This window comes from Hydra vulgaris, chromosome 04, assembly GCF_038396675.1.
Source record: "Hydra vulgaris chromosome 04, alternate assembly HydraT2T_AEP".
Taxonomy (NCBI): Eukaryota; Metazoa; Cnidaria; class Hydrozoa; order Anthoathecata; family Hydridae; genus Hydra; species Hydra vulgaris.
In genome coordinates, this window is record NC_088923.1 from 13,072,949 (window position 1) to 13,100,788 (window position 27,840).

At 28.0% G+C, this 27,840-nt stretch overlaps 1 protein-coding gene across 2 annotated transcripts; it reads right to left on the minus strand.

The window, feature by feature from the left end:
• LOC100207686 (neurogenic locus notch homolog protein 2) lies at positions 1-27,840 on the minus strand. Of its 2 annotated transcripts, XM_065795491.1 has the most exons (20): positions 26,774-27,840; positions 23,197-23,331; positions 21,782-21,892; positions 12,680-12,790; positions 12,462-12,575; positions 12,179-12,292; positions 11,954-12,073; positions 11,458-11,565; positions 10,786-11,346; positions 10,456-10,566; positions 8,910-9,020; positions 7,008-7,118; positions 6,620-6,811; positions 5,213-5,323; positions 5,020-5,118; positions 4,816-4,914; positions 4,199-4,693; positions 3,542-3,663; positions 612-732; positions 1-512 (listed from the first exon to the last, which is right to left on the minus strand). In XM_065795491.1, the coding sequence occupies exons 1-20, from the start codon at positions 27,696-27,698 to the stop codon at positions 340-342; spliced, it is 4,044 nt and encodes a 1,347-aa protein (XP_065651563.1). In that variant the 5' UTR covers positions 27,699-27,840; the 3' UTR covers positions 1-339. The 2 variants fall into 2 exon arrangements, with proteins under 2 accessions (XP_065651563.1, XP_065651564.1); XM_065795492.1 differs by lacking the exon at positions 4,199-4,693 and having other exon boundaries at positions 26,774-27,830.

Here is a 27,840-nt window from a genome sequence, read left to right on the forward strand (position 1 = left end):
TTTTAAAATTTCTATTGCGATACAAAATAAAATCTTTAAAAATATCAATATATACATTCAATAACTAAAAAAATATATATTATATCGTGTCTATTATGATGACATTTTTTGTTTGTTTAATACAAACATAAAAACTATGATAGCATGCTTATAACACAATAAATTTAAATTGCCTCAACTGCCTCAGCATCTTTACCATAAAGTAACCAAAGTAAAGCGAGTAAGCGAGAAGTAGCTAATATAAATGCCTCAATTTTGTTAATGATGAAGACATTGTAAATGATTCATAGCTAAATTCCAATTTTGAAATAAATATTGTATAAATATTAACCAAAATTCCTATAACGAATATACGTCTGACACCAACGGACCTCCTACGCCGTTACGACATTTATTCGATCTTCCATACTTCATGTAGTTTAGTTGAGCATCAGCTGAAGTAAAACATTGGCCACCATTTTGAAGAGCAAATAATTTAAATCCCAATTCTTTGGCAGTATCAGCACATTTTCCTGCAAAAATAAAAAAATCATAAACTGTAATACCTATTGCTGAAAAACAATACTAAAAATTCGATTACATTTAATCATACTAAAATTAAAATGATATACCTATAGGATCCTTTCGTGTGTTGTAATCACCAGACACTTTTGGATGCTTTCCTTCAACACTTTTTATAGCTCGCTTGTCAGGATCCCACCAATATTCTGTATCTTTCCAACATCCTAAATTCTAGAATTCAAATTGTAGAAAATCTTTATAACTGCAGAAAAAATTTATGCAATTTTAGGAAATAATTATAGTGGTAAAATGTCGTCATTGAAACTATGATCGTTATAGATTAGAGTTTCTCTAATCTTTAAAATATAGGGGTGCACTGATGCATCGACCATTTAGCCGATACATCGGCATCGGTCTTAGTAACCATCGGCCGGGGTCGATTGTTTTAAAAACATCAGTTTTTTTATTTTTTTGTTTCTATATTGTATACAAAAATGTAATTATTCCATAAACAAAAATGTATATATACATGTAAGTCTAAGCTATTATATTGGCATATATGCACCCACTAAGCCTGGACAGTTTTTTATCAGGGGGCTTCCTATATTTTTAGTGTCTTTTTATATCTTAGAAAAGAAATTATATTACTTATGGATCCAAACTATACAAAGAGATAAGTTTAAAATCAAGAAATGTAAATGTAATGTAAAATATAAAAAAACATTTCTGCTAGATTTCTCCTCTTGATATTTTTATTTTGAAAAATTTACAAATTGCTTTTGAACGTTTATTTTCATTTATATCAAAATAATCTATTAGATATTTAGTTGCTTTTCGGAGCATTAAATTAGAAATTTAATTTTTCAAAACCTAAGTTTGTCTAAAACCACAATTGGTCACACCTAGAGCGATCAAAACTAATATTTTAAAAGAAGGGTGTATATGATATAGAATTTGTCTGACAAGTATGATATGTGTCTAAAAAATAAGAAAATTTTCCTTTGCCTTGTAAATTTGATTAAGTTCTGAAAGAAAAAAAAAAAATATTATATTATACTTTAGCATGAATAAAAAATATTTTATTAAGAATAATAACTCCTAACTCAATTTACATAAATACCTCAATATAACAAATATATCTATAAAAATAACATCTCATTAATATTAAATATATTATATTATTATAAATATTATATATATTATAGTATCATTAATACTAAATATATTATAGTATACTACATGTAAACCTAGAAATAAAAGAACACCCATTAAAGGTATATTAACTATAACTCAGCTTTATTATTTAGCATTAATTATTTTTAATTTAACTTTAATCTGTTTCTTTGTCTGGATTTATAATCCCTTGAATTGTTCTTGCAAATTTCATCATAAAACTGTTTCTGTTCATTGTTTAATGAAATATTTGTAACAATATGACTCACAAGTTGGTGTTCATCACATAAGAATGAGGCCATTTAATTTAAGTACATACATATTCATTTAATCTAAGTAAATATTCTGCATAGGATATGCCTTCACAAAGAGTTGAGTCTATTATTAGCAAAATAACAGTATCTAATATTGCAAATGCTTTTGCAACATAATGATCAACTGCTAGTAAAACCCTCCACAAGAAAGTTTTCCTCCTCCACAAGAAAGTTTTCAAAATATCTGCATCCCACCTCACCAGAATCAGCTTATAGGAGATCGTTACAAATACCACGTTTTATTTTTTCAATAAACTTTTTAACCACATAAGTCAAAACTTACTTAATTTAAATTGCATTCTTCAATATCTGGGATAATTTCCATTTATCATCATACAATTAAAGAACAGATACATTATAACCTTGCTTTCTTATATTTTATTCTTATATTATACTCCCAGATTTTTTAAGTAATGCTTCTACAGCTAAAATGCATTCAGATCTCTCAAGTTCATGCAAGCTTATTAAAATTTTACACTACACTACAATTTTGGCAATACTTTGAGAATCTTAATGGATCAGTGATCAGCTCTAATGGATCAGTTTGCAGTGTGAAATTAAAAGATTATTGATATATCCTTCTTGAACTAAATCATCAAGTGAAATCAAATCAATAAGTGACGCTGTACATTTTAGTACGGCACTCAAAGCCTTAGATGTTTGTTAACTTCTTGTAAAGTTTTGAGAGTATGAAACTTGAGATAATTACTAATCTTCAATCCAATCAGCTTTTTAAAAATTTAAAAAAAATAAAGGTTTCATGTCACCAACAACAGTTGCATTTCCAATACATAATTGTGCACCATATATTTATTAACTTTAGAAAACTTGATGCATCAGTTCTATCTGAAAATAGACTTTCAATAGCTGCAGAAGGGTTAAATATTGCAAGTACGATAAAATATTGCAAGAGCAAGTGGTACAGTAACTGAAGTAAGTGGTACAGTAAGTGGTGAAGTAACTGGTCTTTATCATATACATATGAAGTAACTTTCATGATATTTCCCTAACATATGCATCAATAACATAATAAAATTGTCATATTGCATCACATTAATATTATTGGGGATGTTATATTTGTATTTGTATTGGGGATGTTATATTTGTATTTGTATTGGGGATGTTATATTTGTATTTACCAATCAAATTTGAAAAAGCAGAAACATTCATTGACATTAAAACATTTAAAAAAAATAAAAATAAATGACCAAACTGAAATATTTACAAAAATGTTGTAGTTAATATAACTTCCTGCTTACAGAAAAATACAGAAATTATAAAAAATTAATTATTATATTTATAACTTCTGGTGAAAATTTTCTATAATTTGAATTATAAATTTATATTATAAAAGAAAAAGTTAGATAATTTTACTATATATATATGTGTGTGTGTGTGTGTGTGTGTGTGTGTGTGTGTGTGTGTGTGTGTGTGTGTGTGTGTGTGTGTGTGTATATATATATATATATATATATGAACAATTATTTTCAATTGTAATTTATTAATGAAAAATAATAAAAATTTTAAAAATGCATAAAATACAACCAAATCACCTGATAAACGGAAATCACTATATCTTCAGCATAATTCACATTTCCTTTTTTCATAATTCTGGTTGGAGCAGACTTTATTAAAGCCCTGGCTACACTATCAGAGAGTCCCAATGCCATTAAATCTATAAATTAATTACAGAATTACAAATTTAAAAAATTGAAACATAAACAAAACACATACATTGTGCTATTTTAACAAGGTTTAACACTTATCAACTGAGGCATGTGTTATAGTTAACTTTATAAATATAAAATCTATGAAATGCATGCATAATGATCTAATTATCAGTTGGTAAAGAATTTGTCAAAGAAATGATATAGAAAAATTTAAAAAGAGGGTATGTTTTACAAAATGACTTTTATAAATTGAATAAGCATTTGAGAAACAAGAGATATTGCCCCTTAGATTTTTGAGACTTTTTAGACAAACAACGGTTTATATGTATATATAAAACAAAGTAAACTTTATTTCAAAAAACTGTTTGTTGTAAACTTTGTGTTGTAAACTGCGTGTTGTAAACTTTATTTCAAAAAACTGATTCCCTATAAACTGCTTTAAATACATTTTTTTTTTGTTTCCTTTACTTTTTTCAAACAAAATAACTAAATTGTTTAAAAACTGTTTCCAAAAAATTAAACCCCAAACCAAGTACCTACCCTTTAGCTTCTTTTCGAATTTTTCCATAGGAGACCGGATGAATGGGTTCTGGTTGCTTTGCTGATTATATGAAGTCAATGAAATTATAGGCTTAGCAGGGGAAACTATTGGCTGTGATTCTAATAATGGATACTGAACATTTAAAGAGGTTGGTTTGAAAATATTCTCATTGGAATTAGTGACATAATTATTAGGTAGCATGTAATGTTCAGTAGAAGTTGTCATATAAGAATTAGGAGGATTTATAGCAACTGGCTGTTGATAACTTGTGTCCTTGGAAAGTGAAGTTAAATAATTAACTGGATTGGGTGAATTAAGTAAAACAGGTTGCAAATAATTTGGAGATAAAGGAGTATGTTGGGAATGGCTTTGTGGTGGTGGCAGCGTCCCTAACAGTGGTGGTAGTGATGGTGGCGGTGGCGATAGTGATGTCTTTGAATGAACCAGTTCAAGTCTTCTTTCATGCGGATTATGTTTTGCAGCAAAAGGGACACCTGGAGAAAAAATATGAAAACATTTTTCACGAATAGCATGCTAATGTTGATCACTTCCAGTGAAAAATAAATTTTCATGCATGTATAAAAAGTTGAATGTAAAAAATATTTATTAAACCAACGTTTGCATTTGTCTTCATCCATATAATACCCTTGCTCACAAACGCAAATGCCATGTGTACAGATTCCATTACGAGGGCAGGGTTCATCACATTGATCATCTAAATGTTAAATTTATAACTTTTAAATTTAAAATTAAGAAATCCTATTTAGAGTAAACATATACTAACGGAAAAAAAAATAAGACAAAAAGTAGACATGCATACTTTTGGTACATGTGTACCCATCACCATGATAACCATGATGACAATGACAATGCCCATCTACACATAAAGCTTGAAGATCACATTCCATACATTTATCATCTAGAACAATTTTTAATAATAATTTTAAACAAATTTTAAACTAATCAAATAATTAAATAAGATTCAAACCTTCAACAGCAAAATAAATACAAACCTTCACAATGCTGCCCTTTGAATTGGGGTGTACACAAACAATTGTAACCAATATCGCCACTAACAATACATTGGCCATCATTTAAGCAAGGGTTGGGATGGCACTGGGGCCCTTAAAAAATGCAATTAAAAAATAAACTATTAAATTCATACCATCATATAATAATATATATAAATACATAATATAATAAAGTATACTAATTTAATATTTAAATTAACTACCAATGAATAAATCTAATATAATGAAATCAATAAAATCAATTTGTTGTATGTTAATTTAACTTTTGATTTCAATCACAGAACATGTATAATTAATGTAAAATTACTTTTTACTTTAATGTATCACTTTGAATTTCTTGTAGTTAAAGACGTAGTTAAGACATAGAATATAGTTAAAGACCTTAAGTTTTGAGCCAGATAACAAAGAAAGATGGTTTAAGAGTATGAAGTTGTAGAAGTTATACAAAATGTAAATTACATTAACCAATAAAACAAAGCAAAAGGGGAAAATTTAAAAGTGCTAACTTGGAAAAAAAATTAGATATTTAAAGTTTTGGGCAACAGTTATTATAAACAAATTTTTAACAGAATGATTACACAAGAATAAATTTTGTAACAAAAGACAATGAAAAAGAAAACTTTACAACGGTAAAAGCATTCTGATGTTATGTGTATATGATTAAGAGTATCAGAATGTTGTGAAAACAAAGATAAAGGGAATTTTAAATGAATGTTAAACGCTGTTTAACATTTATTCATTCAAAGTTCCATAAGTTCAATAAAGTTCAAAGCAATTTTTAAAAATACTTTTAGTCAAAATACTTTTTTGATTGCTCTGAAATATTGAAACATGTTAGTAAATTTCTGACTATTTTTGACTGATTTGACTGAATTGACTGATGATTTGCATGGTGGCAATCCAAAGATTATTCTACAATAATGACATTTTGCAGTTAGTAAAAAAATTTAACTCTATGAATAACATAAACCACATACTAATGATATACAGTTTTCAATAAACCATACATTCGCTTACCAATTGATGATTGATTTTCTTAGAAAAATGTGAATCTTGGAAAATGCTTGTAACAGATAAAAACTGAAGTTGAGAAATAAATAAAAGATTGCATGTATAAAACATAAAACCATCAAAGTCAAACAATGACTGCATTTTCATTTTTGTCCAAAATAAGAAAACACAGACATTAAAAGATGATACTGTCTAGATACTGCAATCGAAAAGTTATTCTATAAAAAATAAAAAAAAATAAAAAAAAAATAAAATAGCCACCTCAACTATATTGCCCCACTAAACATTGGAAAAATGAAAACAGACATTTAAAAAAAGCTTTAAATTAAAGACAAACTAAAAATAAACAATAAAAACTTTTTTTATTAAGCTACATACGATCAGTAGTTTGCACAGATTTTTGAGTAGTTTTTGTAGACGTAGTAGTAAGTACAGCAGGTGTAGGATGCATTTTTTCTTCACAGAACTTTCCATAATACATGGATTTACAAAAGCAACGAAAACTTGTTTCGCTTGTTGCTACACATGTACCACCATTGTTACAGACTTGGTCATTGCATGGATCAGAAACTAATAAAATAATTTATTAAAATGTTAATTTTGAAGTTAAAATACTAACTTACTACTTTTAAAAATTATGTTTTATACTATTGTTCTAAATACATTTAATAAAACCTTGTAAAAATGACATCAACAAAAAAATTATTCTTTTCTTCAAAATCATATAAAATGAATAACAAAAAAAATAACAAAAAAATAGTTATACAAGCCCGATCTTTAACGCAGACTATCTTTCCATCACCTAAAAAGCCTTGTTTGCATTTGCATACACCATTTGAACATTCTGCATTTGTATGACACTGATCACAGCGATCAACTAAAAAAAATTGTTCAGTAATATAACTTATTTAACACACTTAGGTTTGATGTCAAACAAGGTTTATCTTTCTTTTGATTCTATTTTACTTTACCTAAAAGATTGATCCAGAAAAATTTTGATCATATGATAAAGTTTCTGGATTGTAACTGAAATTGCAAATACAAGCAAATAACAAACCAATGTGGTTTTGTGACATATTATATTTCAAAATAAATTTTAAAGTATATTTTAGCCTTAAAAAAAATGAAAAATTTTTAACTTTTTAATTGCTATGAAACCAAACTAAAATAATGAAACATTTTATTTTTAAAGAAATAATTAAATGAAAAAAGTTCTATATATGCTTGATAAATTAATTTTTTTTTGCAATTTATTTGACTTGAAGCCATCAAAATATTATAGTATCAGCAACTAAACCACTTGGCATTTGAGCTGCAACTATAACATCCATTTTGTGTTGGTGAAAATCTAGGTGGTAATTGCCAAGTTTATGTCCAAATTTAAATTCTTCTTCTAGATGTTTTTGCAATGCTTTAATGTGGTCCCATTTGATATATCTTTTAATATAATATAACAATTTTGTTCATCAACAAAGATAAATAAAAATGCTTTGTTTAGTATTGACTACACAAAGCATTTTGAGCCCAAGATTAATTATGACAGGACTTTGAGCTAATTATATGACAGGATTATCAAACCCAAGATGAATAAAACTACAACACATATGCTTACTTATCTAGATTAAATACTAGAATATAATTTTAAAATTAGTAAAGCCAATATAATCCAGCAAACCAATATGGTGTCAAACATAAAACCATCAGCATACAAATCTTCTCCTTTTTTTAATATTTTGATCTATATTGTTTAGGTCAGATAAAATGATTGATCAGATGTAAAATGTAGTTACAAAAGCTGTTTATAAAAAAAGCTGTTTATAAAAAAAACTTTTTTTCCTCTTGTGATCGATATGTTTTTGGGTTTATCCAGTTAAATAGAATTAAACTGTGACATTGATTGCAAAATTCAGTTGCTCCAAAAGCATGAACTAAATGCGGTTCATGTTATTTATTTGGTGTTTAATGCTTCTTTTCAGAATTGCCTTTTTCTTTTTTCTCATATAATTTTACCCACACGAACACATAAGTTTGTACACCCCATGGTATTAATTTAGATTTGTTGCTGTATAGTATTGTTTTTAATTCTACGTGGTGTAGTAAAAATAACTTTAACATTTAATGGTTTTTTTAAGGGTTATCCAAGTTTCAGGTAGTTTTGTTATTGAAACATTTTCTAGTTTTATTGACACTTTACTGTTAGAAATCTTGTTGTTATCTTTAGAAACAGATTTTGGTGGCTCATTATATGAAACCTATAAAAACTCTAGTAATAATTGAAGGATTGTATTTGAGTTTTATTTGTTATTGTTACTGCTGTTTTTATTTGTTATTGTTATTGCTGTTTTTTGGTGAACTTTAATACTACAATCAAATAGTACTTTGTACTGAAGTCTTGTTTATTAAAAATTCAAATGCAATTAATTTTGCTAAATGTAACTTGTAACTTGTTAATTTAAAATTAATTTAATACATACATATAATTATATTGTTTTAGGTTATTGTGTTATTTTAAATTATTTATTTATTATATTATTTTAAATTATTTATTTGTATATTCTTGGTTATTTTTAATTTTTATATTTATTTAATTATTACAAATGATTTAAAATTTAGGTTAATGCTTAAATTAAATAGTTAAACTTAACGAATTCTTTTAAAACATTCTTACTTTCACATTTATCACCCTCGTATCGAGGTAAACATGTACACACAGCAACACCATCATTATCTGTGCATTTTCCAGCATTTTTACATGGATTAGGTTTACACGAATCAGTTGCTAAATAAACAAGGTATAAAAAAGGTTATCATTTTTTACTTAAAGTTTAAATTAATAAATCCATTAATTAAAACAATAAATTATATATACATATATATATATATATATATATATATATATATATATATATATATATATATATATATATATATATATATATATATACAGATTTTGGTTTGCATATATCTTCAGGAGAGTGCTAGATGAATTAAAGTAAATTAAAATGAATTAAGTAAAAAACAGAGCTGTATTTATATATTTTTATTAATAAAACTACACTTTTTACAACTATTAGTTTCATGCTAAATGCAATCATCAGGTTAAAAATCTGATTTTTTCTCATGGAAAAATAATTCTGTACAAGAAAAAATGCGTTAGAAAAATCTAATCTTTTGGTTTGAGGTTGTCCAGCAAGTTAATAATTACAATATAAAATAACTATATTATGAAAGTGGATTTAACAATTTTAGTTAATTTTTTAAAAATTCTTTTTGAAATTTATACAATATATTTTGAAATTTATTTAACACTCAAATGCAATTTGAAATTTATCATTTTTATAAATAATTTATTTTTTTTAGATTTACTGCATAAAAAATGACATTAACAAAAAATAAATAAAATAATATAAATATAAAGTCCGTTTTAACAAGTTTTTTCGATAATATTATTTTTTTCAATTTGTTTTTATAAAATGATTTTTATTTTTGTAAATTTTATTTTGTTTTAAATCCCAACTTTTAAAATTTTTTATATTATTATGGATCATTTAGAATGTTTAAAGGTATCAAGGGACCCCTTGAACATATAAAGAACCCCTAATATTATTAAATCCAGTATTAGTTTATTATATATGACACATTTAGGGGGTGAGAACAGACTTAAAAATAAAATTGTATTATGGGACACCCATAATACAATATTTGTCATAAAATATTGTAAGTGATAAAAATTAAATTTTTATAAATTTCATAATAAGTATGATTAAAATGATCTTGAATTGAAAATGAATTAAAAATGAATTGCAAAGAGCAAGAATTGAATTGAAATGAAATGAATTGAAATGAATTGCAAAGAGCAAGATAACAAGGTAAAGATCAACAGCTGGGTAACATCAGGTTGAAATTTCACCTGGCCAAACTTAACTTTAAAAAAAATACTTTATTGGAGCATTTATATATCTATTTTATTTATACAAGATATATTATAATTGAAACATTTTTAAAAATCTTTTTGATAAGAATGCAAAAAAAAAGAAAAAAAGACCTTTATAAATCTTATTTATAAATGTCTAGTATATTGTGCTGTGTATTTAAGTCATATAAACAAAAAACAACTAAATGCAATGCATATTAAATAAATACAACATAAGTACATTGTAAAACATTGTTTATGAAAATTTAGTTAAGTCATACAAGAATGGAAAATGACCTACCATTGCAAGTCATCCCAACATATGGGTACTCACATTTGCAGCTTGGAACACCATTTTTATCAGAGCAAACTCCATTATTTCCACAAGGATTTGGATTACATGGCTCTGGAACTAAATAAAATTGTTTGTAAATAATTTTTCTGGATAAACTTTATTGTTTTCCGGTAAAAGCACCTTGTTTAATTTAGTCTTAGTAGAAAAAAAAAGTTAAAAAACACTCATTAAAAGGTTATATAAAAAATAAAGAAAAGTAATACAAAAAACATATTTACGTAAAAATATTGATAATGTTAAATAAATTAAATACAAATATATATGATTAACACATACTTTCACATTTGTGACCTTTAAATCTCATTGGGCAAATGCATGCAAATCCATAAAAATTCAAATCATTTTTATTCACTCCTGAAGGAAGGTCATCTTCATTACGTTTTTTTCTGTTTTTATCCAAATATTCATTGTCATTATTACTTTTTACATGTTTTCTTGAAAAATATGAACTAAGGGAGTTATGAAGATGAGTAAAGTTCATTAGTTCATCTTTAGAACTCTTTTTTAGATAAACACTTCTAAGATTTGATTTTACTTTGGATCTTGGTAAAATTACCAAACCTGAATTCATTGTGTTATTTATACTACGTTTGTATAAATATTTAACTTTTGATTCCATGCTCATATCATTGATTTGTTTTATTTGATTTTGTTCACCAAATCCATGCTCTGCCATAAATTCCCCTTCAATTTCGCTACTTTTAGATACAACATTATCATGTGAAGAGTCTTTGTTATAAAATGATGAGTCATCAGATTTTGAATCATCCAAGTAGTAGTATTTATCAATGCAGGTTGCCTCATTTTCACATGGATTTGGATGACAATTACTTTTCTCTTAACAAAGAATTTAAATACAATAAATGAAAAAATAAAGTTTTAAATAAAAAAACTTTAATAAAACTTTAAATTTTTAAAAAAGATTTAAGTTTTTGTAAAACTATCTACCTCTCTCACAAAAGTATCCGCTTCCAGAATAACCTTCTTTACACTGACAGATGTCTTGATTGCATGTTGCATGTTTGTGGCACCTAGTACAGGGATCATCAGCAATTGCTGAAAATTTTGAATAAAGCAATAAACATGCTTTAAATGATAAACTGCTATAACCCATTAGCAATAATCATAATTAGCAAAAATATTTTAAAAAAATAAAATAAAATAACTAAAACACATATAACTATCTTTAACAAAATAATTTTAATAACAATAAATTTTTATTTGTAACATGTTTAATCATAAAGTTACATGAAATTAATAGTTTTTTGATCTGTCATAAATCCTTATTGTATTTACATGGATGAAAAAAGTTGAATGTCATTAATAAAAAAAATTGTTTAAAAAAAAAAAGTTTTTTTGCTACTCTTGATCTTAATTTAAAATTAAAATGATTTTAAAATAAGAAAAATAATTTGATTTCCAATACAGGAAATTAAAAAAAAACCTGAACAGCGTTTTCCAGTTCTTCCCGTGGGACAGACACATTTAAACTCAAATTGATTAACTTCAATGCAAGAACCGCCAAACAAGCAAGTAGAAGTAGAACAAACTCTAAACACCTTCTCTAAAATAAATTCATTACAATATATTTAAGCAACATTGTGTAATACAACATTAATTAACAAACTTGTTTCTTATTTATGTCTCATAATGATATTGATATTCAAACCTTCACAGTATTTTCCTTTGTATTCATCAATGCAAGAGCATCTCAATACACCACCATCATCCAAACAAGTTCCACCATTTTGACATATAGTGCTAGAACATACCTGTCGTTTAACTAACAAATAAAGATAACAAAAAAGATAACAGAACCAAAAAGAAACAAATATTTTAAAATAACTGTAAAATGTTTAAAAATAAATGTATAAATAAAATTTCATAAATATATTTCCTTAAAAACAACTAAGAAATTATAAGAATATATTCAATTGAATAAGGGTAGCAACCTTCACAATTTGTTCCTGAGTAACCTTTAGCACAAGAGCATTTGTATGTTGAGTCATCTTCACTACACAAACCACCATTTTGACATGGATCAATTGGATGGCAAAATGAATTTACTAAAATAAATAAAATATATTTTCAACGATTGTCATAAATCAAAAATTTACTCCTAAACCAACTGCTTATAAATCAAATTTTAAAAATTATTTCGCAAACTTACATGCACATGTTGGACCTTTAAACCCAAACTCACAAGAACATTCAAAAGTAGATCCTTTTTCATAACAATAACCATTGTTTCGACAAGGATTTGGGTGGCAAAAACTTTGAGCTAAAAAAATCAAAAATACAGTTTTAACACATAAATTATATTGAATACAAATTATCTATATTATATTGTGTATGAATTTTATGATCAAATATGATGGAATCCTTGGAACTCACATAATTAAAAAAATTAAATTAAATAACGAAAATTCAAACTACATTGAACATTTATACAATATTGCTTGAAAAACTTTGTAACATTGGAAGTACTGAAAGTCAGCATAGATACTAACGATTAACTTATATATACATATAAATCCCTGCAAACATTGTTTTAGTGGAATTGCAGTGGATCTATACAGGCATTTATTAGAGGTTTATTGAAGTTTTGCTCATGGGTTACTTAGGGGACCATTGGTAGTAGCCGCTATAAATGGAAAACGAATAACTTTGTGCCATATTAATAGTGGCTGGCCATCAGCTAACCACTTTTGGCGGCTGCCACTAATAGTTTATTAAGTAACAGATGATCAAAACTACAGTGGTCTGCTCAAACTGCCTACATAGGCCCACTGAAATTTGCCTATAGAATGTTTGCTGGGATATATATATATATATATATATATATATATATATATATATATATATATATATACATACACGTATACAAAAACATATATGTATGTATAAATATATGTAAACATATATGTACATATTTTTTTTTTTAATACATCTTCGCTTCCAACAAGGCTGCAAGCAACCACTAATTAAATTTGGAAGTTACTGGAAGAGAAAAGATGAAGATTGTAGAGCAAGATATCGATTGATGGACGACTTAAAGGATTGCAAATTATAGGAATCGGGAAAGCAAGATGAAGGAAGCAAATTCCAAAGAGCTGAGGTTCGAGGAAAAAAACTAGACGAATAAGCGTTTTTTGAATGTCAAGCAATGGATCAACCTGTTTGTTGGCAATATCAGGTAGAACGCAACTAGTGGAATCAAGAGATGATATTGATGAAAAGGTTTTAACAAACAATTCAGCTTTGTCTTTGGGTGAGGTGACAAAGTCTGAACCATAAAAGAGAGGTGGAATTAAAGATTTGCCCTTATTATTAATACTATCAAAGATTCTCCAGAAGTCACGAGAGCTTAATTTTTGAGATGAAATACGAGATTTCATGACCTGAGAATACCGGGCTTCGGCGTTAGATAAAACCTTTTTACAAAGGTTTCTTGCAGTAATAAACAGACGTTTGTTTTCTCGAGAGTTGTTTTGCTGATAAATATGGAAGTAACGGTTTTGATTGGCAATCGCAGCAGCACAGTGTGAGAAAACCATGGAGGAGAGTGAGATTTGACCTGGAATTGTCAAGAGGGAACAAAAGATTCCATGCCAGCCTGAATCCACGAAGTTATGTAAGAAGCACATTGTCGACAGGAAGACAAAAGATTTCTACCCAAGGGCCATCACGAAGAAAATCACAAAAAGATTACCAGTCAACTTTAAGGTAGTTGTAAGAGGATGATCATAGGGGGATTCAGGTGATGAAGAAGAACGAGATATTAGTTTTAGAGAGATAAAAATGTGATCAGAAGCACCTAAGGGTGAATGTGGAGAAACTGAGCACTGACTAGGATCAGAAACAAGACATAAGTTGAGTAGAGATGGTAATTGATTCGGGTCGTCTGGAAAGCAAGTTGGAAAGTTGACTACTTGAGTTAGGGATTGAGAAAAGCAAAAATTGTGGGCTTTAATGCCTGCAGAATCACTGACACTAGAGCCAAGCCATACAGAGTGGTGAGCGTTAAAGTCACCGACAACAACTATATTAGCTGATGGATAAAGAGAGAGGGCTTGGTCAATTTAATCAGAAATAACATCGAAAAGAGTGCAGTAAAAGATGAAGGAGAGCAATGTAGAACAAAGGGAAAGGCGATAGAGTGAAGTGGTGCTAAACAAAAGCACATAAAAGAGGCTTGTCTAAAAATGGTGAAACTGATATGATCACATCTTTATACTAATTAGTTTGTATTAATATAGGTATAATGACTTAAAATATAAAAGTCCGTCATGTAGAAGGGTTTAAAAATTAGTGGCCCTAGGTGCAATAAGCTTTTTTTTAATTGTACCTAGGACCACCAGCTATTGTACCTTGGGCCACTCTCTATAAATCAGGTTTAACTCCATAATCAATAGACTACAAAGATAGTCACTTAAATTTTATTAAAAATTTATTTAATCTAGCATTGTTATCAAAAAATTTATCTAGTGTTATATAGAATCTTAAAATTTTCAACATTTAAAAATGTTTAATGTTGCTGGTTCCATTCAAATCAAAGATTTTTAAACAAGTTTTTTTTTCTCTCCAATTTTTGTTGCATATTGAAGTGCAATAGCGTTTCTTTCTGGAGTGTCAGTGAGAATTCGACATTTACCTGGTTTTCTACCTCCTCTTTTAGATAAACGAGGTTTTGCTTTCGGAAAAGGACAGACCTGTTCTGGCGTTATACATGAAACAGATTTTGATAGAGAAAAGTCTATCTAAGATTATGCCTCCTTTTCTAGTCTTGCTAGAGTCACACCACACATCCATCTGATCATCTTCTCTTTCGACAAATACTACACCATGTAAGTACTAAAGTTTTATAACAATGAAAGGATATTGTATGTCAGCATCTAAATAAATAGCAAACATATATGCTTATATCCATATTATGTATGCATAAAGTGCATCTTGGAAGCTTTTATTCCTTCTGGAATAAAAGTTTGGAAGCTTTTATTACTTCGTTTCAATTTTAAGTCAAGCCTCATACTACTCCGCATTTTTGACCATCTTGAGCAGTTGCTTTATTAAATATTAACCATTTTTTTAATTTTTATTACAAGAACATTTCTCTTAAGAACAAATGTCCTTATATTATTACAAGAAACTAATGTAAAGAAGTCCTGTCTGATGTTAAGCTCTGTTATTCTCATTTTACTAAATCTTGTATCCTATCTCAGATGTTAGGTTCTAGAGACTTTTGGTTAGTCTTCAACAAAGTCATTAACTAAAGAAAGTCTAACATTTAGTCTCTAATTCATGGGTCTGATCTTTTTACTTCTCCCCAGAATAAAGCAGAGTTATTTGCAAAGAAATCTTACTCTAATTTGACTCTTCAATATAATGGCCATACTCTTCCTGACAGTTAAACAGATTAACCCATTGTTAAACATTGAAATCACTCTGGCTTTTAATTCTAAAGTTAATTCTCAATTAAGCACTTCTACAGTTTGTGCTCCAGAATAGATTTTCATCATTTAAAAGTCTTAAAAAAGTGTTCTCCAGAACTCTCTTCAATTTTGCAAAAAGTCTCATTTTTTTAGCCGTGGCCGGGGCCCCGGTCACTTACTACTTTGTTACATAACTATCAAAAAAACCTCATTTATTAATTAGAATTCAATTTAAACACTGTAAACATACATATTCCTCTGGACTCTTATCCTTGTCCTAGAATAGATAACCTATGGAAAGAGGTAACTATAAAAGGATATATTTAGTAAAATATACTTTAAAAAAGCCTCACCAAATTCTATTTAAAGAGAAAGATTATCCACTTACTACTTCTGAGGCAAATGGAAAATTGTATGAATTTTAAGAACTCCCATTTGGATGCACAAATGCTGTAGCCATCTTTAAGTACATCATGAATGACTTCTCATTCATGCATCATGAATGACTATCTCAGAATAAAAACTACAAAAAACCCTTATCTAGATAATGTTATTATATGTCCAATCAAGAAGAACATGGCAGAAACCTCACAGCATTTAAAGTAGCAGCAAATGACTTTAATATGAAAAATGAAAAGTGTGTACCTGCCTGCATCAACTCCGGTTCAGGTACACAGTTTGAAAGAAAAAAACTTAAAAACTTACTTATGGACAATGGTATCAACAAAACTAGAGCAACACCTTATCGACCACAAGAAAATATCAATGTAAAAGACCAAACTCTACCATCATGAAACAACAAACTTAGCCTTACAAAGTTTTGAGCTATAAAAAACTGACTGGGAACTGGTATTTCCTGCATCTCTATTCTACATTATATCATTACTATGCACAGCTACAAATTGATTTACCAGACTTAGTAGTAGACTCTGGTAATACTGTCATGCACAAATATTACTAACAATTAAAAGAACTGGTTATCTTGCTTGAAACTATGTCACCTTACTATGTGTACAAAATATTCAAATGTCAGAATTGATACTGTATTAACACGATACTTAGCACCATGTGCAACTCCCTGCATTTTAGTTCAACCACCTGAAAGCTTTGAAGAATTTTTCCTACCCAAATAGGATAGTACCATAGTTATGAATACTAACAATAACATAGGGGCTAATGAAAATAACCTGAAATCAACGAATGATTGCCATTTTCCATCTGTTACTAATGATTTACTTTCTTCTAATAAAACATCAACAAATCATCTATAAAGTATGTATGCTTTTATTTCCAACCTCCCTCCCCCCCCCCCCATTTTGCTATATGCTATTTTGAGTACCCTTTGCCTTTCTAAAAGCACCTATGCTTTTAACCTACCTACTCAACCTTTTATAATCTTTTTTAATTTAGTGTCTCCTTACTTGAATAATTGACCCCTACCCTCCATCTCATATACACTATTTGCTGACCCCCTCTTCTTTATCTTAGCATATATATTTTATGGACGATCCCATATTGAAATTGCCCCTTCCCCCTCCCCCCATAACTTAAAGCCCTAGTAATACTACTACTTGAAATTACCAGATACTAGAAACCGCTCACAACATATTAAAAGACCTCCATCTAAGCCTTATTTATAATAAAACTGAATTAAAGAAGCCTTACCATAAATAAACAAAATAAAGAAAGTTTTTTTTGAAAGGTGCAAGACTGTGATAATAATAATAATATTAATATAAGTAATTTATAAAAAATTTTTAAGCATTTGCAAGCAGGGCAACTAACAAAGCCCCGCTATGATAAATGTCAAGTCTTTTTTTCTTGTAATAAACATTCAGAAAAATGATGTAATTTGGGAGTAAATTCCAGTCAGGTACGACGTGATTGGTGAAGAAAAATTCTTATTGGGTACAGTTAGCTACTGCTTGGTGTTGAACTTGATGAGACTGCCCTTGGAGGTTTTGGTAGGTCCCTGCACACTTAATGCTGCAGTAGCTAACTGGTTTGGTCTCTTGAGTTCAACATTGTTGTGGTCATGGTACATCTTGAAGTATTGGATGAGATGGCCTCTCGTTGTCTGTCCTCTGGAGATTGAATATTTATAGTGGTTAGTCTTTGACCATACTTAAAGGGACTGAGATGAGGCATGAACTGTGGCTCTTTCTTGCACTGGTTCGAGAGCCTCAATGTCTCAACGATAATAAGGTTTCCATGCAGAAGAACAGAACTCAAGATGTGATTGTACATAAGTTGTGTAAAGTATACAAAACCTATTAATATCCCAATAGTGGAAGGTTCTTTTTAACATACCTAGCCCCATATTAGACTTAGTAACAGCATGCGCCACTTGATCCCACTACTTGAGTTGGTCGTTGACAATGATGACAATGTCGCACTCAAAACTGGTGTTGCTGAGGCTGTGGTTGTTGCCAAGATGGTCAGTCATGGTAAAGATTATTTGCGAACCTGGTAGGTTGTCAATAAAAGTGGTGTTTAAGCGGTTGTTAACTTTTCTGTCAAAGAACATAGCTTGCCCTTGGCAACTAGCATACAAACGTGATGAGTGAGGCCTGGTATGTTGTTGGTAAAGATCACAAAGAGGAGAGGCCCCAGTACAGAACTTTGCAGAACTCCACTGAGGATCTCCAACCAATCAGAGAAGTACTCACCTTGTACAACTCTTTGATTGTAGCCAGTTAAGAAGGCTTCTTTCCACCCACAGGTACTTGTGTCAAAGTCATATACGCATAATTTGACAATTAGAAGCCTGTGACTAACCTTATCGAAAAATTTAGCAAAATCAAGAAGAACCATGGTAATTTTGAGATAAGATTCAAGCACTATGGAGATGATATCAAAGGTTTTGATCGAGTTTGTCATGCATGAATTTCTGGGTACAAATCCATGTTGTTTGATGTCAAGAAGGTTGTGGTCAATCATATATTTGAGCATACAATCACAAATTAAGCGCTCCATAAAGTACCATGGAGCTTGGCTATAGATAAGTCTATGGATTTGATTTTTTCTTAAAAGCACGTATTGGTGTTTGTTTTCAATGAATGTAATGTGACATTTATAATCAGACATTATTTGGGAAAATTATCCATGAAAAACCATTTTTTAATATGTTTACCAATAATGTCACGTTAGATTCAGATAAACTATGGTAGTGTTGATATTTCTACTAAAGTCGTTTGTGCATAAATAATCAAACTTTAAGCTCCATTCAAAAAACTGTTTTCAGTATTTAGTATCATTTTTTGAAATACTTGGGACTTATTCGGCCATCTTGAAAAAATAATTTATTCCATTCAGAATGTGTAAACAATTAAAAAACAGAGGCGGTAAACTTTATAAAAAAATTACTTTCATTTTCAAGCTTGTTTCATTTTATATAATTAGTAGTAAACTTTAATTGACATTTGGTTTCTTTTATTTTTATAACAATAATTTAAAAGTAACATAAGTTACTTTTACTATTTCTAAAGTAACATAAATTACTTTTACTATTTCTAAAGTAACATAAGTTACTTTTGACTTATTGTTATAAAAACAATTATATCTTTGTCTACTAAGTCGATACAAATAGCTATTATGGCTTCAGTAATTTATTAAGATAAATACTTTTTGTTGTTAGCACAGCGCAAAATGAAATATATATTACATAATTCATTCTATCTGCTTTTAAAAGTAGCATATTTTTTTAAAATATACCAACACGAATGTATTAAATTGTAATTAGGTTCATAAATTGTGTCAAACAAACACTTCAAGATATCTTTATAATTATATTGATATATCTCTTGCAAAACTGTTATAACAGATGCTTCGGTTGTTTATAATATTTCGCCATTATTTACAAATTCTTTGTTTACATAAATTAAATACTAATGAATAAAAAGTTGTTTGGTTTGCCACTAACAACTAATTGGATTTGTTTAAAATTATTAGCTTTTTTTTTCTACAAATTTGATTGTTTATGCCTTAGTTGCATTGAGTAATAGAATATGTTCTGAACAAACATTTATTTGATACCTGTTTGCTACCAGTTCTAAAAAGAGTTTTGTCTTTGTTGAATTTAAAGGTGCTGAGAGTTTTTTGTATAGGCAGCATCTCCTCCAGGAGATGCTGTCTATATAAGTGCAGTGAGGCATTCCAGCTAAACAAGAAACTTTCAACAAAGATTGGGGTACCCTTTAATTTGATGTGGTCAGGAAAATTAATTCAAAATTGCGAGCTTTGATAATGTGTTTCAATTAACTAAGTAAAAGCTCAAATAACTTTACTTTTTAAAAAGTCCCTAATATTTTGAAAAAAAAGTTTTTTAAAAGTATGTCATGTGGGGTCTTAAAAGTGGCGAAATTATGAAATTTTCAAAATGAAAATATGAAAATTTAAAAAAAAAAAATAATAATTTTTATTTTAGATTCAACTAGTTTCTCCGCGCAGCAGCCTTGTTTGTCAAGGTTTGTGTTTCAGAGTTATAGAGTTGAGAGAGGATTGTAACCACTATTAAGTAGCCTCCTCATCTGTAGTGGCTTTCTCAGCCTCGAGAAAGGTGAATAACAAAAAAAAAAAAAGATTTAATTTCATAAAAACTATGGTTTTTTAACAAGAAATAAAAAAAGTGCATTTTTACAAGTTTTTGATGAAAATAAAAATTTTTAATATATTTTTTTATAAAACGATTATTATTTTTTAAATTTATATATTATTTTGCTTATTTTGAGTACCAGGTACTTTTAAAGAACTTTTTTTTTAATATCAGGACCCAGTTGAAAAGTAAAGTTAATTGAGCTGTTATTAAATATTGGAATAATGCTCCAACAAAACTCAGTTATCAACTGCAAACAACTATTGGAATACTTTTGACATTCTTATGTTAATAAATGGCAAATCTCTCACTTAGTCTTCTTATTTCTTCTTGGATAACTGTTCACTACTGACCTCTTATGAAAACCCTATCTACAATCAATTGCAAAGTTAGCATCTGCTAAGGTTGCCTTGCTTCATCGTACTGGCACATGTGCTGTGGTTACAAAGTTGTTCAGGCAATTGCTAATGAGATTAATGAGACAAAATAAGCCTCAGTTTTTGTTGAATCAACTCCTGACTTTTTGCAAATTGAACAATCAGTGTTAATTTTTTTGTGAATGAAAATTAATTTAGAACCTACAAAAGTAGCAGACTAGTGCACTAAATATTTTTAGGGGATCACTGACCAAATAACATACTTTTAGGAGGTCACTAACCAAAAAACATATTTTAATGTTCATCAAACGAAAATTATGCAAGTTGACCTTTACAACCATGTAGCCGCTCATAATGTTAAGTCAGAGTGGTCTAAATTTAATTTTGACGCCAAAAACATTTTAAAAGCCGAAAAACCTTTATTTTTATGTAAAACATATTAAGATATTTTCTACTTTTATTAACTTTTGGTGTATTCTGGTTCATTGTGCAGCATATTGTTTTTGTCCTTTTTTTTTGAATTTTAAAATACCCAAAACTATTTAGAAAAATTTATTACAAATAAGCTGTAGCTGCTCAAAATTGTATAAAAAATTACTTTAAGAGATTAAAATTTTTTCATCATTGACCTTACATTATTTCACAACCTGCATCAAAGTTTATGCCTTTGAATACAAGGTTTAATAAACAATTGTATGCCTTTGAATAAACAATCATTTAAATAAACAAACAATAACTTGAGTAAACATTTGCAAAAATATTTTAACAAAATATTGTTGAAACATTTTAATATTGAAATATTGTATAAACAAAAATGAAATGTGAAACAATAAAAATGTGAAATATACCATATAATAGATATTACTTACTTTCACATCTTTCCCCAAAAAATGATGAAGTGCATGTACAAGTAAATCCAACATCTGTTTCAGTACACTTTCCTCCATTTTTGCAAGGATCAGGATGGCAGTTACTAATTTCTAAATTATTATTTTTTGAATTTTAATACCTTATTTACAATTGTTATGCTTTTCAACATATTTGTCTTCAATATATATCACAACACAAAGATCCACAAATCAACAACATACAAGCGTTTGTCAAAAAATTGTACAAAAAATCTAATATCAACTATAGTTCAAGTGCCAAGGTTTGTTTAAAAATTTAAAAAATATAAGCAGAAATTTATTTTTTATGTTATTAACTATTATTGTTATTGCATATTTATTTTACACTATAAAACTTATTTTACATTTTAATAAAGTAGAAAGAAAATAGGCTACAACTTTCTGAAAACAGAAAGAAACCAAGTTACAATATTCTGAAAACAGACTTCATAAGAGCACATAACAAATTTCTTTGAAATAGTCGATTATTTCACTGTATATTTTATGAAAGCATAAAGAAACCTTTATCATAATTTAGTAATTACAGGTTGAAAAATAATTACTTACAAAAACAGTCTATATTAAAAACTTTTATTGACTAGTAAGAGTAAAAAAAAACATGACTTAAAATATGGTAAAGCAAAAACCATATTGGCATTATCTTAAAAGAAAAAATAGTTAGAAATACTAAGACATTGATAAGACTAACTTTTTATGTTAGATATTGTTAAATATTGATGTTTGTCAATAAATATTGAGACAAAGAAAAGTTCATCAAAAAATGATTTGTCAAGCCCAGTAATGCATCCCAACTGCACTTTTATACAAAAATATAAAACTTTTTTGTTTAAATAACAGTAGTAAAGCTATACATCAAAATCAAGATTAGATTAGTAAGTAACATAAAATGAATAACTATAAAATTATTTAGAATAAAGTTTAGTATTTATGTAATAATATTTAAAAAATATATTAAAATTCAGTTTGAACAAATGAGTTTAGAATTGTTTCTAAATTTCCAAATTTTATTTCACTGTGATAACTTTTTGATTTTGTTTTAAAGGCATACATATGCAGCTATGGGAGAGAGATTAGTTATAAAATAAAAGGGAAGGGAGTATTTAAGATAGTATGTTCTTAAGCATTTTTCTGATCAATTTTTTCAAAAACATTTATATTCTTGATTTTTTACAAATAATAATGAAAAAGACATTTAAGATATTTTTTATTTAGTTTTAAACCTTATATTTTGTTAATAACATTTTTTGTTCTTATTAGCCTTTGGTTTTACATCCCTGATTTCAACAGTTTGTTAAAAAAATCAAACCATAATAAAAATATTTATAACATTCTTTTGAAAACTATAAAAAACATGTTTGTTTAATTTGATTAAATACCTTCACAACGATTTCCTTTAAACCCCTTTAAGCAAATACATTTGATTTGATTGTTGACAATGTTACACGAGCCTCCATTTTTACAGTCACTTTCACCACAAATCAACTGCTGTTGTGAAATTTCATCAGACCGATCTAAAAAAAAAGTTCACCTTTTTTTTAAAAACAAATTATTTAATATTATTCTTTAAAAAGAAATTGTTTTGTTGTTTTTAATATTTTAATATTGTTTTTTGAAACCTAATTATTTTAATGATTATGCAATGTACTAGGTATTAAAATAAATTGATGTATATTGTTTTTTGCATTAAAATTAAACAAATCTAAATGTTACAACTGAATCAAAATTCGCTTTTGCAATTACAACTACAGTTTGCAAACTGTAGTTGTAATTGAATGTTTTTCTAGAGAAAATTAGTATCAAGAACTTCTCTAAACAAACTATGAACTTTACATTAGCAACACTCCTTGCGTGTTCCACCTATATGTCAGTCAATGTAGCGGCACTCCTCACATAACCTACCTATTTGTCTGTCAATGTATGTAAACAGTGAAAAAATAAAAATGTTCAGAATTTTTTAACTTTTATTAAAAAAATTAAAATATTCTAAATGTTTTTAAAAACTTTTTAGTCTAATAATTTGGGCTTTTGTGGTTTTTTAAAAAACAATAAATTTAATTAGTTTCCTCAATTAAATTTAATGGTTTTGACACAAAGTGTACTTAAATCAAATAAAAAGTGTCATTAAGAGCCTTTTTTTTTACAACAAACTGTAAATTTAGATGTCAAACTAAATATTTTGTTTCATCTGCTTGTAAAATAAATAATTAGAACAATTACAAATAAAACTAAACAAATAAAAACTACAAATAATTTGATTTTTAATTTATTAATTTATCAAAAAATCCTGTAGCATCTTAACAACTATAGCTTAGCAACAAATGAAACTTCATTGCGTTGTTGCAAGGCGTGATAGTATTTAATAGAGTAATTAAGTTAGTTGAATAAACAAAGTAAATTGCAAAATTTTTTAAAGCTTAAATTAAAAAAACTGATTTGGTTTATGTTAAGTTTGTAAAAGGTATGTGTTAGCTTAATCAATATTTAAATTAAGCCCATTTTCTGTGGTGGTAAAAAAAGTCAAAGGAACTAGACTATCAAAGGATAGCTTATCTTATGTATTTATCAACAGGGACTAAACTGCAAAAAAAAAAAACTGAAACAGCAACTCTGTTATTAAATATAAAAAGACAATTGAATTAGTTTCTATTCTATATTTCAGCTCTTCATTTTCGAAAGATGGTAACAAATAAAAAAGATAACACAAAAGTCTCTGCTATTAAATCAAACACTTTACATGAGATACTTTACAACTTTAACACTTTACATGAGAGATTTTACCAAAAACACTGTAAAAGTAAAAACTTATGTTGAAATCAGGCTTTAAAAAGTTGAAAACAAACTTACTGATAAAAGCAAAAAAAGAAAATTTCCTCCTTCTGTTTATTGCAACAATCCCCTCCCTAATCCATTTGTTGAATCTGAAGGAAAGTTTACCTCCTTCCCTTGTATTAAGCACTTATGAGTAGACAAGCTTCAATTGTAATTCAATTATAAATATCATGCAAGCATTTATAATCCACTTTTAAAATTAGCAAACTTCATTTTCTCTGTCTATTCATCAAATAAATAATAAAGAAATAAATTGCTTTACTGATTGAGATTTCTCCACAGAAAATTTTAATTTGATCCTTAGATGTCTACATTTATAAGCAAAAAACGAAAGATCACATTTAAGACAATTAAACCTTTTTTAAGCCTTTTTTAAATTAAGAATTGATGACTTTTTATAAAGTCTAAAGCTTAAAGTTAGGTCATCAGCAAGTAGAGTCACTTTGGAGGTAAGATTATCAGGAACTATCAATATAAAAGAGAAACAACATAGGTCCATTAACAAAATCTTATGGTATCTTTGTGCAGAAAAAAAAAATTTAGTTAAGCATTTGTTAACTAGTTTAGAAAGTAGAAAAGAATTCTTGAAAACACATTTGCGAGACTGTGATAGGAACTTTTTCAAGATCCTAAGCTTGAAAAAGAAAATAACTTTAACAATTAAAGCTGGAGTCATTTAGATGTCTAGCAATGAAGTAACTGAGGATATCAGAAAGAGTGTGGTCAAGATGAATTAGGGGAAAAATCTTTTGCAATTAGCTCTAATTTGAAAGCCACAAGAGATAGATTTGTTTGACTTTTCTTCCTTAACGGTACTATTAAAGATTTTTAAAAAGTCTCTTAAACCTAACTCCTAAGACGTAATACAAAATTTAATAACCTAAGAATGATGGACATAAACCTTAGATAATCACTTTGATAGAACATCGCTTTGGTTTTATTTCTTGCCATAATAAAAATGTAATAAATAAAAATACAATAAATATTATTGTTATATATTTTAAGCTTTAAAATTTAAACCACTTTTTAAAAATTTATAATCTACATAAAAAAAAAAAACGCTACAGCACTACTGTTAAAAACTAAATATCATTATTGAATCAGTATTTTTGACAAATTTATCAATGGATACTACATCTTTTGCTTGTTCAAGTAAAAACTTAAATTATTTGACTGGTGCAAGTTGTTTTAGCTACTCCTAGTAATTTTTAAAAGCATCTTCAATGTCTTGCAAATTGTCAGCCTACTTTTTTTCAAAAACATCAGCTTTAGAAAAACACTTACATTAAGTAACATCAAAAATTTACATGGCAAAAATAGAAAACTCCAAAAAAGGTTTTTCATTTTTAACTGCACCAGTTTTTAACAGACAAAAGTTCTATGTGAGCTTCAAATGAAATTTTTATTTTACTGAAAATATAAACTTTAAAGTTTTTAAAAAATTTAGTACTCAGTTTATATAGCAGTTAAATGATGTACAGACAAACTTAAAAAATAAGATAAATTAATTGGTGGCAAGATCTCCTATTTAAAAAAAGAAACGTGCAAAATAAAAATTAAATAAATTTTCTTTGTTCTACTTTTAAATATTAAATACTAACAATACACTTTATAAACAGTAGTTTTTCTTTAATATTTGAAACTTTTGCTACTATCTTTTTGAGGTGTGCTTTATAAGTGGTCAGCTCTTTGTGTTTTTAGAAAGAAGTGCTTAAGATATTTAAAATTGACATAAAGATGTGATGAGTCAATGGATTTTGAAGCTAAGACAAGTATTTAAAGTGATCTGTTTAATTCTAATATAAAATGTCTAGTACATAGATCTTTGTTTAATCAAAAAAAAAAATTTTTACAAAGTAGTAATATTTCATTATTTATATTCATATCTTTTGTCTATGGACACATTTTAATCCAAGACAAACCGGAAAATAATCATTTACCCGAGCTATCTACCCAGCAAAATAGTGTTTTGGGCGTCTAAAGAAATACATGTATCATGTTTTAATACGTTATTTAGACGTCTAAAACACGTCTTATGTTTGGATAAAGTCTCGAAGCATTTAGTAAATAAATTATTTATTTGGTAAAATAAAATAAATAAAAAATCTATTTACCTAAACTTACCGTTTGGATGATATCGATGTCTTCGTCTAATCACAATAATTCTAGGCTTGTGAAACACATGTCTATGTTGAAATAATCTATGTGGTTGTCTATGAATAATTCGGATGGGTCTTAAATATAAACTTTTACCCGGTAAAAACTTTTCAATTGGCGCACCATCTTCTTGCTTATGAATAGGGCCCTCTTCTCGATGTTCATTTGGACTATAGATAATATTGGATTGAGGTATCATAACTTCTGTGCTTGGATCAGAGGAATGAAACGCTTGATTGGGCATATCAATTTGATAATTTGCTTGGCGCTGTAAATGCATCATATTTGGATGAAATGCTTCCAAAGGAATACCAACTTCAGTACCATGACTTTGATCCATATGATTTAGTTCTGACATAAAAAAAGGGTTGTTTGCGACTGGAATCGGTTCTCCAACTACTTGCTCGTTTGGAGAAAGTGCTGCTATTGGTTGTATAACTGGAGATTGTTGCTGACTCTGTTCTAGAGCTGCTGACTCCAAATTTGTTATATCGTTTACTGACTTAAACTTATTTGTTAAACCTTTATCAAAATCTCCAACCAAGTTTGACAAACTTGAAAAATCATTTAACGATAAATCGGAGGTCGGTTTGTTTGAATTTTGAGGTAAAAAATCGGACAAATTTGGCTCGGAAGGTGTTTTTTGACGGTTTGCATTAGCTGTGTTGGCATCATCTTCATCAACGTCGACCCAGCGTTTATTTTTTTGTTTATTGCTCTTAGATGTGAGGAGGGGGAAAAAATAGTTTTTTCGAATCAACGGAGTATATTTACTACCGGATTCATATCTATGTGTAATGCGGTGACGGTCATCAGTTTTATGCAAATTGCTAAAAGAGCTTAAAACCTCATGTAGGCAAACTATTTGCACCAAAACAATAACGATATTCATAATCCACCATTATTTCACATTAAAATCACAATTCAACTCCATCTGATTCTAAAAATAAGCAAAAAAAGTATACATTTATAAATCGGCTCTTTTAGCTTTCGAAAGTTCCAAAAAAATATGAAGGTTTCGCAAACGTCACGCT

Coding starts and splice junctions, on each gene's coding strand:
- LOC100207686 (XM_065795491.1), bottom strand. CDS start 27,698: ATGAATATCGTTATTGTTTTGGTGCAAATAGTTTGCCTACATGAGGTT. Junction 9,021..10,455: donor TGTTGGGATGACTTGCAATG/GTAGGTCATTTT, acceptor TTGTTTATTTAG/CAACTGATTCGTGTAAACCT. Junction 7,119..8,909: donor CGAGGGTGATAAATGTGAAA/GTAAGAATGTTT, acceptor AATTTTTTTTAG/TTGATCGCTGTGATCAGTGT.